The sequence below is a fragment of the Mercenaria mercenaria genome, chromosome 17, assembly GCF_021730395.1.
Source record: "Mercenaria mercenaria strain notata chromosome 17, MADL_Memer_1, whole genome shotgun sequence".
Classification (NCBI taxonomy): domain Eukaryota; kingdom Metazoa; phylum Mollusca; class Bivalvia; order Venerida; family Veneridae; genus Mercenaria; species Mercenaria mercenaria.
This window is the reverse complement of record NC_069377.1, coordinates 17,665,302-17,684,146: the sequence shown is the minus strand read 5'-3', so window position 1 is coordinate 17,684,146 and position 18,845 is coordinate 17,665,302. Positions and strand designations below refer to the sequence as shown.

Genomic DNA, 18,845 nt, shown 5'->3' with positions numbered 1-18,845 from the left:
CAGTACCCTAGCTTAAAGATCAAGGTCACACTTTGAGATCAAAGATCAAGAGGATTTTTTTCCTGTCCGGTCTACAACTTTGTCATGCAAAGCAGGATTTAGATATCAGTTGGCACAAATATTCCCCTGGATGAGACAACATGTCATGCCCAAGAACCAGTCCCTAGGTCTAAGGTCAAGGTCATATTTAGAGGTCAAAGGTCAAATTCAATAATGACTTTGTACGGAACATTTCTTCTTCATGTATGGAGGGATTTTGATGTAACTTGGACCAAATGTTCACCACCATGAGGCACCCTTGTTTTTAGAATTACATCCCTTTGTTTTACTATAAATAGATTTTATTGTAACTTTTTTATTACTGGCAGTAGAGAAAAATCGAGACCACTTTTCTGTGGTACAGCATGCATGTTGCATCCAATTTTTAGGTGTATTTTGACCTGTCTCTACCTGGTAAAGAGTTTCTTGTGGACTTATATTACATAGATTTTTTTTTTTAAGATTATTTCCCTTTGTTCTTACTATAAATAACTTACATGATAACATTTTTATAATCAGCCAAAAAAAATTCAATATGAAAACAACTGTGGGTTTTTATATATGCACATTTTAATCCAAGTGTGTTGTTATAACATATTGTATATATAGTACAATATTGTTTATACATCATTGACAGATATCAGTTCATTATGTTATACTGCAGTAGAGAAAATTAGGTGCCTTCCAGTAGGGGACTTTGTATTGCATGGCAATACTTCATTCACTTGTTTTGACTACATGTAGTTTGAATTTTTTATCACATGTATCTTTGTCAAGCATTTGAAGGGACATGTGCCATTTTACATTGAAATTGCACTTTGTTTTGAACAGAACTACTGAAAATTGTGGTATTAGTTATTTTTTCTGCTCTAACCCTCAAGACTTCAAAGTAAAAAAAAATGTGTTTAGCTAGTTGTTAGTTGATACTCACTTTTGCTCTTCCATTTTGCCATTTCTTTGGTTTCTTTCCTTTTTATCAATTGTGGTATTTTTCTGACAGTCCCACATGAATTTGATAGTTGTCCAATTATAATATACAGACAACAAATCTTGTACATGTGATACGCCAGATTTTTCAACATCTGGACAGCGTTGATAGTGAAGGTCATTTTTCATAGGTGATTATTCCTAATGTTGAGCTTTAGGTGCAGTAATTTCTACTCAGATCCAATTTGTTTACAATACTTGTTATCTCTGCAAACTTATTCCAAAGATTATTGTCTGTTAACTTGTATATTTTTCCTATTTATTAATTTCACACAGTTACATTCATGGAGGCCGCCATTTTTCATGCGTCTGCTGATCTTGATTAAAAACCTCTACCTTACAGTTAAACTTTTATTTTTGGTAGCAGCAATTATGGACGGTCGGCGGGTAAAATGAAAATAAAAGTACTGAAAATGACTTTTATTTTTATTTTGTTTTGTCAAAAAATAGGGTCGGCGCTCCCATAAACCAGAAAATTAAAAAATGCTGGCCTAAATAATTATCTTGCCATATATAAACAAAGATTTATCTAAACTTAGTTTAAAATAATCAAATACTGTTCTTAATGCTACATTCATCCAAAACAATGTTTAGACATTAAACACATTGTCTTGGCCTTAAATATCTCACAGTAAACTTGTATCTCTCACTTTTTTCATGCAAATCATGTATAATTGCCATCATGGAAACACAAAAGAATACTGTTATTTTGTGGTGCCTCTTTAAGCAAAGAAATTTGTTCAAGCAAGCAACAAAACTTGTGTGTATGTTTATATCTTGGTAACCATAATATGTATTTGATTGAGACTTTACACAATGCTTATAATGCATTAAAACCTATTAGAATAGCCAAGTCAGATCACATTGGTTAATATACATCCAAAGGGACGTATTATGTTATGGCGCAGGTCTTCGTCTGTCTGTACATCCATCCGTTAGCAATTTCATGCCCACTCTGTAATTCTTTACTTGAAGCATTTCGAAGAAACCTGACACAAATGTTCACCACTTCGAGATGACATGCAGAGTGCATGTTTTGGATGGCTCGCTTCAACGTCAAGGTCACACTTAGGAGTCAAAGGTCATATGACTTTGTTTTCTGTCTGCTCTGTAACTCTTAAACTGCTTTAAGGATTTTAAAGAAACTTGGCACAAATGTTCACCACATTGAGACAACGTTCAGAAAGCATATTTCGGATGGTTCACTTCAAGGTCAAGGTCACACTTTCAGGCGTATATTGCTCTGCATTGCATTGCTCTGTATTTAATTAAATGAAGACCTTTTTTCGATTGCATACAATTAACAGTAGTTTTATCTCAGTTAGAACTGTATGTATTAGCTGAAATAGCTGTGTGAATTTTAGAATTTTACAGAATGTGTTTTTCAGGCAGAGATTATCAATTCACATGAGTATCGATCCTGGAGAAGTACAGGAGTAGCATTTGAAGTTAGGGAAGGTGATTATGATGTTCCAAATAAAACACTGGCTTCTGGTCTCATTCTCACACAAGTAAGTATACATTTATATAGTTTTGGGTGAATTCAGTTACCTGCAGTCAAGATTTGTTAACATATTACAAGGTTAGCTTCATGTTAAAGGTAGTCAGATGCCCGTTTTTAGCTCACCTGTCACATAGTGACAGGGTGAGCTTTTGTGAGCCCCCTTCGTCCGTTGTCCGTCCGTCCGTCCGTCCGTCCACAATTTCTTGTGAACACGATAGAGACCACATTTTGCAAGCAACTTTGATCAGACTTGTACAAAACTTGTATTGGCATGATATCTCGGTTCCTTTCAAAAACTGGCCAGATCGGATCATGGGTTCTAGAGTTATTGCCCCTTAAAAGGCCAGAATTTGCTATTTTTGTGAGTCAACAATTTCTTGTCTGCACAATAGTGTTTTCATTTATGATTTTATTTTAACCAAACTTGCACACAACTTGTATCACCATAAGATCTTGGTTCCTTTCTTGAACTGGCCAGATCCCATTATGGGTTCCAGAGTTATGGCCCCTCAAAGGGCCAAAATTAGCTATTTTGACCTTGTCTGCACAATAGCAGCTTCATTTATGATTTGATTTTTACCAAACTTGCACACAACTTGTATCACCATAAGATCTTGGTTCCTTCCTTGAACTGGCTAGATTCCATTATGGGTTCCAGAGTGATGGCCCCAGAAAGGGCCAGAATTAGCTATTTTGACCTTGTCTGCACAATAGCAGCTTCATTTATGATTTTATTTTAACCAAACTTGCACACAACTTGTATCACCATAAGATCTTGGTTCCTTTCTTGAACTGGCCAGATTCCCTTATGGGTTCCAGAGTTATGGCCCCTCAAAGGGCCAAAATTAGCTATTTTAACCTTAACTGCACAATAGCAGCTTCATTTATGATTTGATTTTTACCAAACTTGCACACAACTTGTATCACCATAAGATCTTGGTTCCTTTCTTGAACTGGCTAGATTCCTTTATGGGTTCCAGAGTTATGGCCCCTGAAAGGGCCAGAACTAGCTATTTTGATCTTCTCTGCACAATAGCAGCTTCATTTATGATTTGATTTTTACCAAACTTGCACACAACTTGTATCACAATAAGATCTTGGTTCCTATTTTGAACTGGCCAGATTCCATTATGGGTTCCAGAGTGATGGCCCCTGAAAGGGCCAGAATTAGCTATTTTGACCTTGTCTGCACAATAGCAGCTTCATTTATTATTTGAATATAATCTAACTTGCACAAAACTTGTGTCACCATAAGATCTCGGTTCGTTTCTTGAACCGGCCAGATCCCTTAATGGGTTCCAGAGTGATGGCCCCTGAAAGGGCCAGAATTAGCTATTTTGACCTTGTCTGCACAATAGCAGCTTCATTTATGATTTTATTTTAACCAAACTTGCACACAACTTGTATCACCACAATTATTATTATTATTATTATTATACCAGATTTATATAGCGCCCTTTTCATGATCAATTTCACGTTCAAAGGCGCTTTACATAGTTCAAATGCAGCCACACAGGGCGCATAATTCATCCTCTACTAGTACAGACACAGAGCGATCTGACCAGAGGGACAGAGTGAGACAAAGCCCCCACGACAGAGAGATCAGAAATCAGATACAGGCTTGTCCGGCTAGCTTAGCCTAGCTCGTTGCGAATAGACAGCCTGGTTCTTTAACGTGCCCAGTGTATAGCACTGATACACGCAAGGATTGCCTGGGTTCCTGACCAGTACACCTCTAGTTGGGTGGGAATCACTGAAAAGTGTTTCTGAAAATTCCCGAGTAGCTGCCGGGGATCGAACCCCCGACCTCAGGATTGGAAGGCCAGTGTGCAAACCACTGAGCTATCCGTCCACCACCACAAGATCTCGGTTCCTTTCTTGAACTGGCCAGATTCCATTATGGGTTCAAGAGTTATGGCCCCTGATAGGGCCAGTATTAGCTATTTTGACCTTGTCTGCACAATAGCAGCTTCATTTATTATTTGAATATAATCAAACTTGCACAAAACTTGACTCACCATAAGATCTTGATTCCTTTCTTGAACTGGCCAGATCCCATAATGGGTTCTAGAGTTATGGCCCCTGAAAGGGCCAAAATTAGCTATTTTGACCTTGTATGCACCATAGCAGCTTCATTTATGATTTGATTTTAACCAAACTTGCACACAACTTGTATCACCATAAGGTCTCGATTCCTTTTTATACGCCCGAAGGGACGTATTATGTTATCGCCTCAGTGTCGGTCTGTCTGTCTGTTGGTTAGCAATTTCCCTTCCGCTCTGTAACTCTTGAACCCGTTGAAGGATTTCAAAGAAACCTGACACAAATGTTCACCTCATTGAAGCGATGTGCAGAGCGCATATTTCGGATGGCTCACTTCAAGGTGAAGGTCACACTTAGGGGTCAAAGGTCATATGACTTTGTTTTGTGTGTATATTGCTCTGCATTTGCGTTGCATTTCAGTGCTCATGTTTTTATTTGGCAGATCCTTCTTTTGTTCACTTACAATAATTTTTATGCCCCCACTTTGCGGGGGGGGGGGGGGGGGGGGGGGGCATATAGATTAGCCCTTGTTCGTCCGTCCTTCCGTCTTTCCGACCATCCGTCTGTCCATCCGTCCTTCCAAGAATGTTGTGTCGCGCCTAGCTCCAAAAGTATTTGACGTAGAGTCACAAAACTTTACAGGAATGTTGGTCAGCATGTGTAGTTGTGCACCTGGGGTTTCGCGTCCGGATTCATTCAGTCGTGTAGAAGTTATGGCCCCTGACTTTGTAAAAATTGGTCATTTTAGTGTTGTGTCGCGCCTAGCTCCAAAAGTATATGACTTAGAGTCACAAAACTTTACAGGAATGTTGGTCAGCATGTGTAGTTGTGCACCTGGGGTTTCGCGTCCGGATTCATCCAGTCATGTAGGAGTTATGGCCCCTGACTTAGTAAAAAATTGGTCATTTTAATGTTGTGTCGTGCATAGCTCCAAAAGTATTTGACCTAGAGTCACCAAAGTTTACAGGAATGTTGGTCAGCATGTGCAGTTGTGCACCTGGGGTTTCGCGTCCGGATTCATTCAGTCTTGTAGGAGTTATAGCCCCTGACTTAGTTAAACTCATGGTAGCTCCAAAAGTATTTGACCCAGAGTCATCAAAGTTTACAGGAATGTTGGTCAGCATGTGCAGTTGTGCACCTGGGGTTTCGCGTCCGGATTCATTCAGTCGTGTAGGAGTTATGGCCCCTGACTTAGTTAAAAATTGGTCATTTTAATGTTGTGTTGTGAGTAGCTCCAAAAGTATTTGACCTAGAGTCACCAAAGTTTACAGGAATGTTGGTCAGCATGTGCAGTTGTGCACCTGGGGTTTCGCGTCCGGATTCATTCAGTATTGTAGGAGTTATGGCCCCTGACCTGGGAAAAAATTGTCATTTTAATGTCATGTAGTGGGGGCATCTGTTTCCCATGGACACATTTCTAGTTTTTTAATTACTTCCCTTTTATGTTACTAAAAATAGCGTCCGTTGTCCGGCGTCCATAAACTTTTACTTTAAATGACATCTCCTCATAAACCGCTAGGCCAATTTCATCCAAACTTCCAGGAATGTTCCTTGGGTGAAGCTCTATAAAAATTGTTCAAAGAATTGAATTCCAATTGCAGAACTCTGGTTGCCATGGCAACCGAAAGGAAAATCTTTAAAAATCTTCTTCTCAAAAACCAGAAGCCCTAGAGCTTAGATATTTGGTGTGAAGCATTGCCTAGTGGACCTCTAGGTAAAATTGCCCCAGGGGGCAGTTGATTTTACATAGGAAAATCTTCAAAATTTTTCTAAAAATAAACCAGAAGGCCTAGAGCTTAGATATTTCACTTGTAGTATTGCCTAGTGGACCTCTACAAAATTTGTTCAAATCATGACCCCCGGGGTCAAAATTGACCCCGCCACAGGGGTCACTTGATTTTATATAGGAAAATCTTCAAAATATTTCTAAAAATAAACCAGAAGGCCTAGAGTTTAGATATTTCACTTGTAGTATTGCCTAGTGGACCTCTACAAAATTTGTTCAAATCATGACCCCCGGGGTCAAAATTGACCCCGCCACAGGGGTCACTTGATTTTATATAGGAAAATCTTCAAAAAATTTCTAAAAATAAACCAGAAGGCCTAGAGCTTAGATATTTCACATGTAGTATTGCTTAGTGGACCTCTACAAAATTTGTTCAAATCATGACCCCCATGGTCAAAATTGACCCCGCCCCAGTGGTCACTTGATTTTACAAAGGAAAATCTTCAAAATTTTTCTAAAAATAAACCAGAAGGTCTAGAGCTTAGATATTTCACATGTATCATTGCTTAGTAGACGTCTACAAAATTTATTCAAGTCATGACCCTGGGGTCAAATTGACCCATCCCATGGGGTTACTTGATTGTACATAGAAAAATCTTCAAAATTTTCTAAAAATAAACCAGAAGGCCTAGAGCTTAGATATTTGACATTGTAGCATTGCCTAGTGGACCTCTACAAAATTGTTCAAATCGTGACCCCCCGGGGTCAAATTGACCCGCCCCAGGGTCACTTAATTTCATAGGGAAATCTTCAAAATTTTTCTAAAATAAACCAGAAGGCCTAGAGCTTAGATATTTTCATATGTGACATTGCCTAGTGACTTCTACAAACTTGGTTCAAATCATGACCCCTGGGATAAAATTGGCCCCCGCCCCAGGGGTCAGTTGATTTTACATAGGAAAATCTTCAAAAATTTTCTAAAAATAAACCAGAAGGCCTAGAGCTTAGATATTTCACTTGTAGTATTGCCTAGTGGACCTCTACAAAATTTGTTCAAATCATGACCCCGGGTCAAATTGACCCCGCCCCATGGGGTACTTGATTTACATAGAAAATCTTCAAAAATTTCTAAAAATAAACCAGAAGGCCTAGAGCTTAGATATTTGACATGTAGCATTGCCTAGTGGACCTCTACAAAATTTGTTCAAATCATGACCCCGGGGTCAAATTGACCCGCCACAGGGTCACTTGATTTTACATAGGAAAATCTTCAAAAATTTTCTAAAAATAAACCAGAAGGCCTAGAGCTTAGATATTTGACATGTAGCATTGCTAGTGGACTCTACAAAATTTGTTCAAATCATGACCCCAGGGATCAAATTGACCCGCACCAGGGTTACTTGATTTATATAGGAAAATCTTCAAAATTTCTAAAATAAACCAGAAGGCCTAGAGCTTAGATATTTGACATGTAGCATTGCCTAGTAGACTTCTACAAAATTGTTCAAATCATGACCCCGGGTCAAATTGACCCCGCCCAGGGTTACTTGATTGTACATAGGAAAATCTTCAAAATTTTCTAAAAATAAACCAGAAGGCCTAGAGCTTAGATATTTACTTGTAGATTGCCTAGTGGACCTCTACAAAATTGTTCAAATCTGACCCCCCAGGGTCAAATTGACCCGCCCATGGGTTCACTTGATTGTAAAGAAAATCTCAAAATTTCTTGAAATAAACCAGAAGGCCTAGATCTTAGATATTTGATCATGTGACATTGCCTAGTGGACTCTATCAAAATTGTTCAAATCATGACCCGGTAAAATTGCCCGCCACAGGGGTCAGTTGATTTTACATAGGAAATCTTCAAAAATTTTCTAAAATAAACCAGAAGGCCTAGAGCTTAGATATTTCACTGTATATTGCTATGGACCTCTCAAAATTTTCAAATATGACACCCGGGATCAAATTGACCCTAACCCATGGGTTACTTTATTGTACATAAAAATCTTTCAAAATTTCAAAAATAACCAAGGCCTAGAGCTTGATATTTCATGTAATTGCCTATTGGACCTCTACAAAATTTGTTCAAATCATAACCCCGTGGTCAAAATTGACCCCGCCCCAGGGGTCACTTGATTTTACATAAGAAAATCTTCAAAAAAGTTCTAAAAATAAACCAGAAGGCCTAGAGCTTAGATATTTCACATGTATCATTGCCTAATAGACCTCTACAAAATTTATTCAAATCATGACCCTGGGGTCAAATTTACCCCACCCCATGGGGTTACTTGATTGTACATAGAAAAATCTTCAAAATTTTCTAAAAATAAACCAGAAGGCCTAGATCTTAGATATTTGACATGTAGCATTGCCTAGTAGACTTTTACAAAATTTGTTCAAATCATGACCCCGTTCCATGAGGTTACTTGATTGTACATAGAAAAATCTTCAAAATTTTCTAAAAATAAACCAGAAGGCCTAGAGCTTAGATATTTTGATATTTGAGCTTACAAAATTTGTTCAAATCATGACCCCCGGGGTCAAATTGACCCTGCCCCATGGGGTTACTTGATTGTACATAGAAAAATCTTCAAAATTTTCTAAAAAAAACCCAGAAGGCTTAGAGCTTAGATATTTGACCTGTAGCATTGCCTAGTGGACCTCTACAAAATTGTTCAAATCATGACCCCCCTAGGGTCAAATTGACCCAGCCCCAGGGGTTATTTGATTGTACATAGGGAAATCTTCATAAATTTGCTTAAAAAAAACCCAGAAGGCCTAGATCTTAGATATTTGATATATTACATTGCCTAGTAGACTTCTACAAACTTTGTTCAAATCATGACTTCCGGGGTAAAATTGGCCCCGCCCCAGGGGTTACTTGATTGTACATCGGAAAATCTTCAAAAAAATTTCTAAAAATCATCAGTTTGACATTTGAAACATGTAGCTCATATTACTCAGGTGAGCAATCCAGGGTCATCATGACCCTCATGTTATCCCACGCTGATGAAATCGGGAGGGGGGTATTGAAATGGCATTGTCCGTCCGTCACGTCCGTGCATCCGTCCGTCCATCCGTCCGCAGCCATATCTCAGTAACTAGTTGGTAGAATTTCATGAAACTTGAAATAAACATGAACCAACATACTGCGATGGTGCCTGTCAAGTTTTTTTGATTGGTCAATTTTCCTTAGAGTTATTGCCCTTGATTTAATGAAAAATGCCCAAAAATGTCCGTCCGCAGCCATTTCTCAGTAACTATCGTGTAGAATTTCATAAAACTTGATATAAACATGCACCAACATACTGCGATGATGCCCGTCAAGTTTTTTTTTTTGACTGGTCAATTTCCCTTAGAGTTATTGGCCTTGATTTAATGAAAAATCCTCGTCTGTAGCAATTTCTCAGTAACAAGCTGGTAGAATTTCATGAAACTTGGAATAAATATGAACCAACATACTTCGATGATGCCTGTCATTTTTTTTTTAATTGGTCAATTTTTTAGCTCATCTGATTTTTTGAAAAAAAATGATGAGTTATTGTCATCACTTGAGCGGTTGTCGGCGTCGGCGTTGCCTGGTTAAGTTTTATGTTTAGGTCAGCTTTTCTCCTAAACTATCAAAGCTATTGCTTTGAAACTTGGAATACTTGTTCACCATCATAAGCTGACCCTGTATAGCAAGAAACATAACTCCATCTTGCTTTTTGCAAGATTTATGGCCCCTTTTGTACTTAGAAAATATCAGATTTCTTGGTTAAGTTTTATGTTTAGGTCAACTTTTCTCCTAAACTATCAAAGCTTTTGCTTTGAAACTTGGAATACTTGTTCACCATCATAAGCAGACCCTGTACATCAAGAAACATAACTCCATCTTGCTTTTTGCAAGAATTATTGCCCCTTTTGGACTTAGAAAATCAGTTTTCTTGGTTAAGTTTCATGTTTGGTCAGCTTTTATCCTAAACTATCAAAGCTATTCCTTTAAAACTTGCAACACTTGTTCACCATCATAAGCTGACCCTGTACAGCAAGAAACTTAACTCCATCCTGCTTTTTGCAAGATTTATGGCCCCTTTTGGACTTAGAAAATATCAGATTTCTTGGTTAAGTTTTATGTTTAGGTCAACTTTTTCTCTTAAACTACCAAAGCTATTGCTTTAAAACTTGCAACTCTTGTTCACCATCATAAGCTGACCCTGTACAGCAAGCAACATTACTCCATCCTGCTTTTTGCAATAATTATTGCCCCTTTTGGACTTAGAAAAATCATTTTCTTGGTTGAATATTATGTTTAAGTCAACTTTTCTCATAAACTATCAAAGCTATTGCTTTAAAACTTGCAACAGTTTTTCACCATCATAAGTGGACACTGTACATCAAGAAACATAACTCTATCCTGCTTTTTGCAAGAGTGATGGCCCTTTTTAGACTTAGAAAATCATGGGTAGGACAATATTTCTATTATACAAAAAAAATCAGATGAGCGTCAGCACCCGCAAGGCGGTGCTCTTGTCTTAGAGTTATTGCCCTTTAATTGTTTAAAAATCTACAGATTTGTACATAAAAACCCAACCAATTGGTAGAATTTCATTAAACATCTTTCATTCTTTTCCATGAACATTTATTATAAACATGTGAAGTTGTGTACACACACCTGGTCACCACCTTGCCTTGGTCACCCCCGGAAAAAAACAAAAAAAACTGTTATTTTTCATTCCTTTTTAAAAAAATTTCAAACCTTCCATGAATATTTATCAACATGCAAAGTTGTACCATTCCCCCACCTCACTCCTCCACCCAGTCATGCCCACCACCCCAAGCATGCATCACCCCGCCCCCTCCCCCCGATCTTTTTTTTTTTTTTTTTTTTTTTAATTTTCCATCAATATTTATAATAAACATATGATGTTATGAAATTATTTGCCTCTTATTAACATCCTTAACTTTTTGCTGGATATACTGTTTTGCCGTTCCTCACCACAAACCCTTTCGGCGGGGGATACCAATTCATCGAATTTGCTTGTTTATTATTGGCCGTACAGAAAAACCGAGACGACAATTCTGTGGTACAACATGGATGGTACCTCCAATTTGTAGGTGGATTTTGACATATCTGTACCTTGTAAGAATTTTTTTTTGTTTTTGGTTAAATTTCTTCCCTTTGTTGTTCCTGTCCTTTGGACTTAGATATTTTTTCTGAGGACTTAGATTTATTTTTAATTTCTTCCCTTTGTTGTTCCTGTCCTTTGGGCTTCATCAGTCAAAATTTTGCTCCTATCCTCCTCTGATGTAATCCTCCTGGCATGAAACTACTGGCCTGATTTGAAAATAATTTTATTTGAAGTAACTTTAAGAAAATTTCAACTATATTTTCTCATAATTCTTTTGATTGATCTTGATTATGATTTTTTGACCTTCTTGTCCTTAAGTGCAATGATAACAGGTGAGCGATATAGGGCCATTATGGCCCTCTTGTTTCTGCTAATGTTCAAAAGAACCGAGACTGAAATATCTTGAAAATACACTGTCAATAGCTGGTTCTCAGCTTACCGGGCTCACACAGAAAGCAAGGTAAAACAGCCTCCCTGAGTTTCGAAGGCTTTGGTGTTTAGTTGCTTTTAAAAAAAAATCCTGGCCCAATAATAATAATAGCCCATTTAGACAGGCCAGTATAATGTCTGTTTGATTGTATATTGAGAACTATATTCAGTCGCTTATTACAGTTCATCTTTATTTGTTTGAACTCTACAGAGGAATGGAAGTTTGAAGAAACAGTAGTTCAATCCAGTCATAATTTTTCAGGTTCTTGATAGTTTATATGGTTGAACTTTCCTTTCTGTCTTTCATATTTTAATGTTTCTCAGTATAGTTGTGACCCCAAAAAATTTGAGTAAGCATTCAAAAATGTCCATCCATCCATCTAAATTTGTGTATATCTCAAGTTATGCGCCTTGGGTTTTAATTAGGATGTTACTCAGTTAGAGACCCTTGACTTAGTTAGAAATATGAATGAAGGACTTTTGTTTGTGTCACAAAAGTTTGACCTAGGGTCTTGAAGTTGAAAAATTATAGGAAGAATATTCATCATGTGAAGTTTAGCACTTAGAGTTTCGTTTGGGATTTCTCTCCGCCAGACCTGGGTTATGCCTTTTGTGACCCTTAACTTAGTAAAAGAAATATGCTTTAAGGTCCAAAAGGTTTTTGCTGCACATATCTGAAAGTGTTTCTTTCATCTTGTGTTAGTATCTTCTTTATTTAGTCTTATTTTGTCAACTAGAAACATATAATCATACACTTGTCAGTAAGTTTGGGCAGTAATGTCCTACATTTACCCCCTCTCCCCACCCCCACACACACACCTACCTACTGGACCACACACCCCTCTCCCACACACACCTACCTACTGGACCACACACCCCCCTCTCCCCCCCCCCCCCCCCCACACCTACCTACTGGACCACAGCCCCTTTCCCCCACACACCTACCTACTGGACCACAGCCCCATCTCCCACACACACCTACCTACTGTACCACACCCCCACCCCTCTCCCACACACACCTACCTTCTGGACCACACACCCCTCTCCCACACACACCTACATACTTGACCACACCCCCCTCTCCTACACACACCTACCTACTGGACCACACCCCCCCCCCCTCTCCCACACACACTTACCTACTGGACTACACCCCCTCCTCTCCCACACACACCTACCTACTGGACCACACCCCAAGGTAATATGAAATTTTCCTGGTCTTAAATTTTTATCAAGTAACAGAATGACCATACAGTGACAGTAAGTACACACACACACACACACACACACACACATCCAGTTTCTAAGTAACTCTTTCCTCCATCCCTCTGAACACAGAAATTTTAATGTTTTTACCTGGTGTCCTTCTAAAAGCATTTTAGAGTTTCCAGTTACACAATATTTAGTTTCATTCCATGTGCCTCCAACAACATGAACAAAGTACTTCCTATTTGCCCGTGCGAAAATGGAACAGGAAATCCTCGGATAATGTCCTGAAAATATCTCAGGAATTCCTGGGATAGTCCTGGGACTTTTCACGCCGTTAAATGGGACAATCCCAGGATTTTCCTATGAACAGGAAAAAACAGGACATCTGAGAATTCCAATCCTACTATCCTGAAAATCCCAGGCATGTCCTGAGATTTCCTGAAGACAGGACATAAAAGTATAATATTGTCCTGTTCTCAGGAAATCCCAGGAATTCTTGAAGTCAGGATATCCCAGGACAATTGTCCTGTCTTCAGGAAATCCCAGGAATTCCTGATGTCAGGAAATAACAGGACAATTGTCCTGTCTTCAGGAAATCCCAGGAATTCCTGATGACAGGAAATCTCAGGACAATTGTCCTGTCATCAGGAAACCCCAGAACATGTAATTGAATACCTTGTAAACATGATTTGAAATTCTCTTTGGCGGGAAATACAGTTAACAGTTGACTGTTAAAGTTCAATACTATTTACAGTAAGAATATAAGGATTATCATTTCCTAATATTAAAAAATATTTTGTAGTTAAAAGGCAAACATCATGTACATTGAAACAGTACAACCTGTCATAGCAGAAATATTAATTTGTTGGCACACCTTAAATCAGCTCAAATATGTGCACTCATGGCAAAAAAAACTAGGTGAAAGTACTACTATTTAGTCTAGAATCATCAAATTATGAGCTTCATACTGAGCAAAAAGCTCTTATCATTCTATGATCTGTTCACTAGAGTGAAATTGTTTTTGATCAAACATGCATGTACAGATAACCTAAACTGTAGTAACGCATTTCACTTTTTAATGCTCTGACTGATTTTAAAGAAAACTACTTTTCTAAATAACTTATTGTTTTGTAAAATCATTAAATGAAGGAGTACATTTAGTATTATTTCTAAAAGTTTATACAGAAATAATTTGCTAACTTACCACCAATTTATAGAATATATTCCTGTTACACTGACAACACCACAATCAGAAGTACTTAATGATACAGTTTCTCCCAAAACATGGGTCTTCAACACCAGGATGTAATTAACTTATTACGCCATTAAAAGATCATGTTTCAAATTAATTACCATCTTTCAATCTGTATCTTTTAGAAAAAGTCCTATCTTTTTCCTGTGAACAGGACAATTTTTCTATCAAAAGTCCTGTCTTTTAGTGTTAAAGTCCTGTCTGGACTTTCTTGCAGCCTTGCTAAAAGAATCCCAGGATAATCCTGGGATTTCCAGAGAACAGGAAAATATTTCTGCACGGGTACATTCAAATTTTTGGTGTTCATGAGCAATTTTCTTCAGTACAATTAGTTACTGATAGGAATATCTAGAATGTTATAAAAATAGATACATATACAATTCAAGAGTGAATTTGACCATTTTTATGCCCCCTGCATCTACTGATGCGGGAGGCATATAGTGACTGTCCTGTCCATTCGTTCGTCTGTCCGTCCGTCCGTCCGTCCGTATGAGGTTAACCAAATGGGACTGTTTCGTCTAGCATCAATACCTCTTACTAGAATGACTTGATACTAATGCAGATGTAACCTGTGACCATTCCTCATCTTCAGACATCCCCTGACCTCAGTTTGACCTTGACCTTGACCTCATTTTGGACTTGGGTTGCTTTATATGGGCCATCTCTTGGTTAACCAAATGGGACCGTTTCGTCTAGCATCAATACCACTTACAAGAATTAATTGATACTAATATAGATGTAACCTGTGACCATTCCTCATCTTCAAACATCACCTGACCTCAGTTTGACCTTGACCTCATTTTGGACTTAGGTTGCTTTGTATCGACAAGGATGCCACCGGGGGCATCAAGCGTTTATTGAATGCAGCTCCTTGTTTAGCTCACAGAATTTGCAAAGATCACAGGAAAACAAACAGAATCAAAGGACTGAAAATGCTGGAGGATCGATTGTCTTTGAACAACACAGATTGTACAAGATTTTGACGATTAGCATTTACCAATTAACATTAGCTATTTGGCATTGACAGAACCGGCTACCTAGCCACTGCCTTTTCCGCATGTAAAGATATGACTGTTTAAGGTTTAGGAGTATATCACCAAAACACAGAAATTTTTGATAAACGAACAACATCGTTACCAATATTTTACCTGACCAGTACATGTTCTGCCATACTGTCCCGTACTTAAAATATTCTGAAAAAGTTGTCCCCCTTTGAAAATGAATGCCATTTGTAAAGAAATAAAAATAAACAATTGCTGAAAACTATGTTCCACCTATTTATGTGAAATTTCAACACTCGCACGCTATTGCAAATGCATCAAAACAAACATGTGTAACAGTTCTTTGAAAATGGTGAGTTTTTAAAGGCGCTTGACTGTCCAGAAGTGGGGCCCCTTTAGGCAGTCCTTTTCCGGAATTCAATGTTTATATCAGTATACTGACACTTGTTTTGTAGTTTTTGTAATGATAGCGTGTATATTACTCTACAAAACAAGTGTCAGTATACTGATATGAATTAAAACATTAAAATCATCTTTTCTTAGAAAGGAAAAAATTATACTCCCTCGATAGAGAAAAAGTGTTGCGATATATATCGGATCAGTTTTACTGTGCTGATGTATATCACAACAGTTTTTTTCCAGTGAAACTCTATAGAGATTTCTGTGTTGATATATATCGTAACAGTTTTGTTACCATGTTTAACATACTGCAAAAGATCAAAGGAAAACTGCAGCACTATGCGATAATAATAGAGTAATTAAATATCATTAACTTTTGCCGGTAGCTTTTAATTTTAGCTAGTGATCAAAAAAGGCACTAGCTAATTTCAGCTAGTACAAATTATTGTTAAATTTGATCCCTGATATTACTCAGGTGAGCGATCCAGGGTCATCATGACCCTCTTGTTTAATGAAATGGATGTCCTGAAACTAAATTGAGCGCCGTAAAATCGGCAATGTCACAACTGTTTAGGGCAAGGCTAAAACGTGATTTTTCGATGCCATTTGCATTAGAAGTGTGCATTTGACCTTTTTAATAATAATAAATCGGGTGAAAATCAGCTTTTGCTATTATTTAAACAGGTTATCAAGGATCAACAAGTTTTTGAAATTCCTGCTCATTACGCCTTCTTTACCTTAAAAATGACTAATAGTTTGCAAACAAAGGCAATGTGCAAAATAAATTGAAAAATCACTATTCCATCATACATGTAAGTATTATAATCTATTATTTTACCCAAATAAAAAATATTTCAACAGTTATTGAAGTTCTCCCAACCTGAAAAAACTTCAACTTGATTTTTATTAAAACTGAGAACTTAAATCAAATGATTAGAATTGTTGGGGTGACTAGTGATTCAACAGCTTTTATGGTTTTATTTTTAGCTCGACAATTCAAAGAAAAGGGGAGCTATCCTACTCGCCCCGGCGTCGGCGTTAGCGTGAGCGTCACACAAGTGTTAAAAGTTTGCGTACCACCCCAAATATTTTCAAAGTCCATTGAGATATTGCTTTGATATTTTGCATACTTGTTTACCATCATGACCCCAGTCTGTAAAAAGGAGGAGGCAACTCTATCAAGCATTTTGACTGAATTATGGCCCCTTTTCGACTTAGAATATGCTTATTGTAATGTTTAAGTTTTACTCATAGCTTATATTATACTATCAAGCACTGAGAATAGTCGAGCACGCTGTCAGCTGACAGCTGTTATTATTTCAGGTATTCAGCTGCTTTAGTGTTTTCTGTTTATCTTTTTACTTTGTGTGTAAATCTGTTTACTGCTAGTATGTATACATCCTATGAGTTTGTTCATGTTTAAACTGGATTAAATAAATGGTTAAAAAGTTTATTAGTATTTTTCTGTTGGGTAACTGCATTATTATCATTGAATTCTAAAAGTAGCATTTATTTATTTATTTTGGTGGGGTCGCGTTATGCACAAGTTATGCCCCCTTTTTACTAGAATTTCTGGTTCAAGTTATGATGCACCTTTGCTCTAGTTATTACTAAAAAGATTTGATTTAAACTTAAAATAGTTGTTCCACAATATTAGCCACATGATAAGACACATGGTGCATTACATTTGCAGAATTTTTCCATGGATTATGTCCGTTTTATACTTATTTAATGTTTTGATACACTTTTTCTATATCTCTGTTATTACTGAATACATTTGACACAGATTTAAGTTATTATCTAATATCTTCATCCATATTGGAGTCATTAAACACTCCAGTGACAGCTCCTGGGCTTCTTCAGATGTACCCAGTTTCACCATCCAGCATTGAAATAGTCGAGCGCGCTGTCTCTTGTGACAGCTCTTGTTCACTTTCACGGTGAGGATGTGTACACCGGATATTGCCATTTAGTGATAAGGTATTTTCCGAAAATGTGATAATTTTTCGTCAACAAGGTAAGTAAAACACCTATTTACTAATGTATTAACTATTATAGAAGAAAAGAGCATTACTTTTAATAACTATGTACTGTATATAATGCTCTCACAAGTGTAAAATGAGTCAATCTTATGAAGAAAAGCTAAAATTTGTGATAAAATGGCAACTTTATCATCTGATAAATGCAGGTCGGGGACATTTCTCCCGATATCGTCACTTATTGTCTTGTGATAAAAGTTCTGAATCATACGATTTATTTAGCTACATACAAAGAAAAAATATGCAAAATTTCAGCTTTGTAAATGTTCAAGTGACAGAGAAATTGGTGATAAATGAGCATCGATGGTGTACTGTGTATTGCAAATATATGTACTGTATTGACCACATTTTACTGTACTGTGTAATATTTACATTATCACTGAGTTTTATAGAATAAATCTTACAAAATGTACATTATCATTTCCTTTTCAAAGTGCAAAACAGTAATTTCTTTAGCCCTGAAGATACGTGATGTTTTTACATTGATATTTATAGCGTTTACTCTGTTGTAATTCATGTAATAAGCTCTAAACATAATTCACAGTCACCATAGTGCAACAGTGGGCAATATTTTTTGTGCTTACCAGTTGTAAATGTATATATATTCTATTCTTACGTTGAGCATTGTTTAAGTTGATATTACATGAATTATCAAAAACAGTTAAAGGTATCTTTTTAAATTTGGCATTGGGATGCCACTAAGTCTTACTCTTAATATCTTGCAGAAAGCCCGGCCCTACTAATAAATACTATATTATGATTTATTTCGTTGCAATTCAACTTGTTTATGTGTGTTTATGCCTCAACGAACGAATTTAAGGCCATTTTATTGAACACCACCCAAATGACAAGAATAATATAGTACGCTGTTATGACCCAAACTGCAAAAAAGTAAATTACACGATGGCACATATGCAGAGAAAAAAAAGCAGAAAAAATACTGTTGATTCAGAAAATAATAAAATACATGTTTCAAAAAGGAACCCGCTTACAAAAGGGACCAATTTGCAACAGAAAGAAAACTTTGATTTGGGCAAAGGGTGAGGAGCCTGTTCACTGACGCAGTGAAAATGTATGCTACCTACCACACCCTCTAGCAGAACTCA

The 18,845-nt window shown here is 37.2% G+C and overlaps 1 protein-coding gene across 1 annotated transcript in view; it reads left to right on the top strand.

The window, feature by feature from the left end:
* Positions 1-18,845, top strand: part of LOC123536082 (dynein axonemal assembly factor 3-like) — a 236,609-nt gene that overhangs the window by 151,079 nt on the left and 66,685 nt on the right. The window contains 1 exon segment of the mRNA XM_053529209.1: positions 2,415-2,537. Within this exon segment, the coding sequence (XP_053385184.1) occupies positions 2,415-2,537 (123 nt within the window).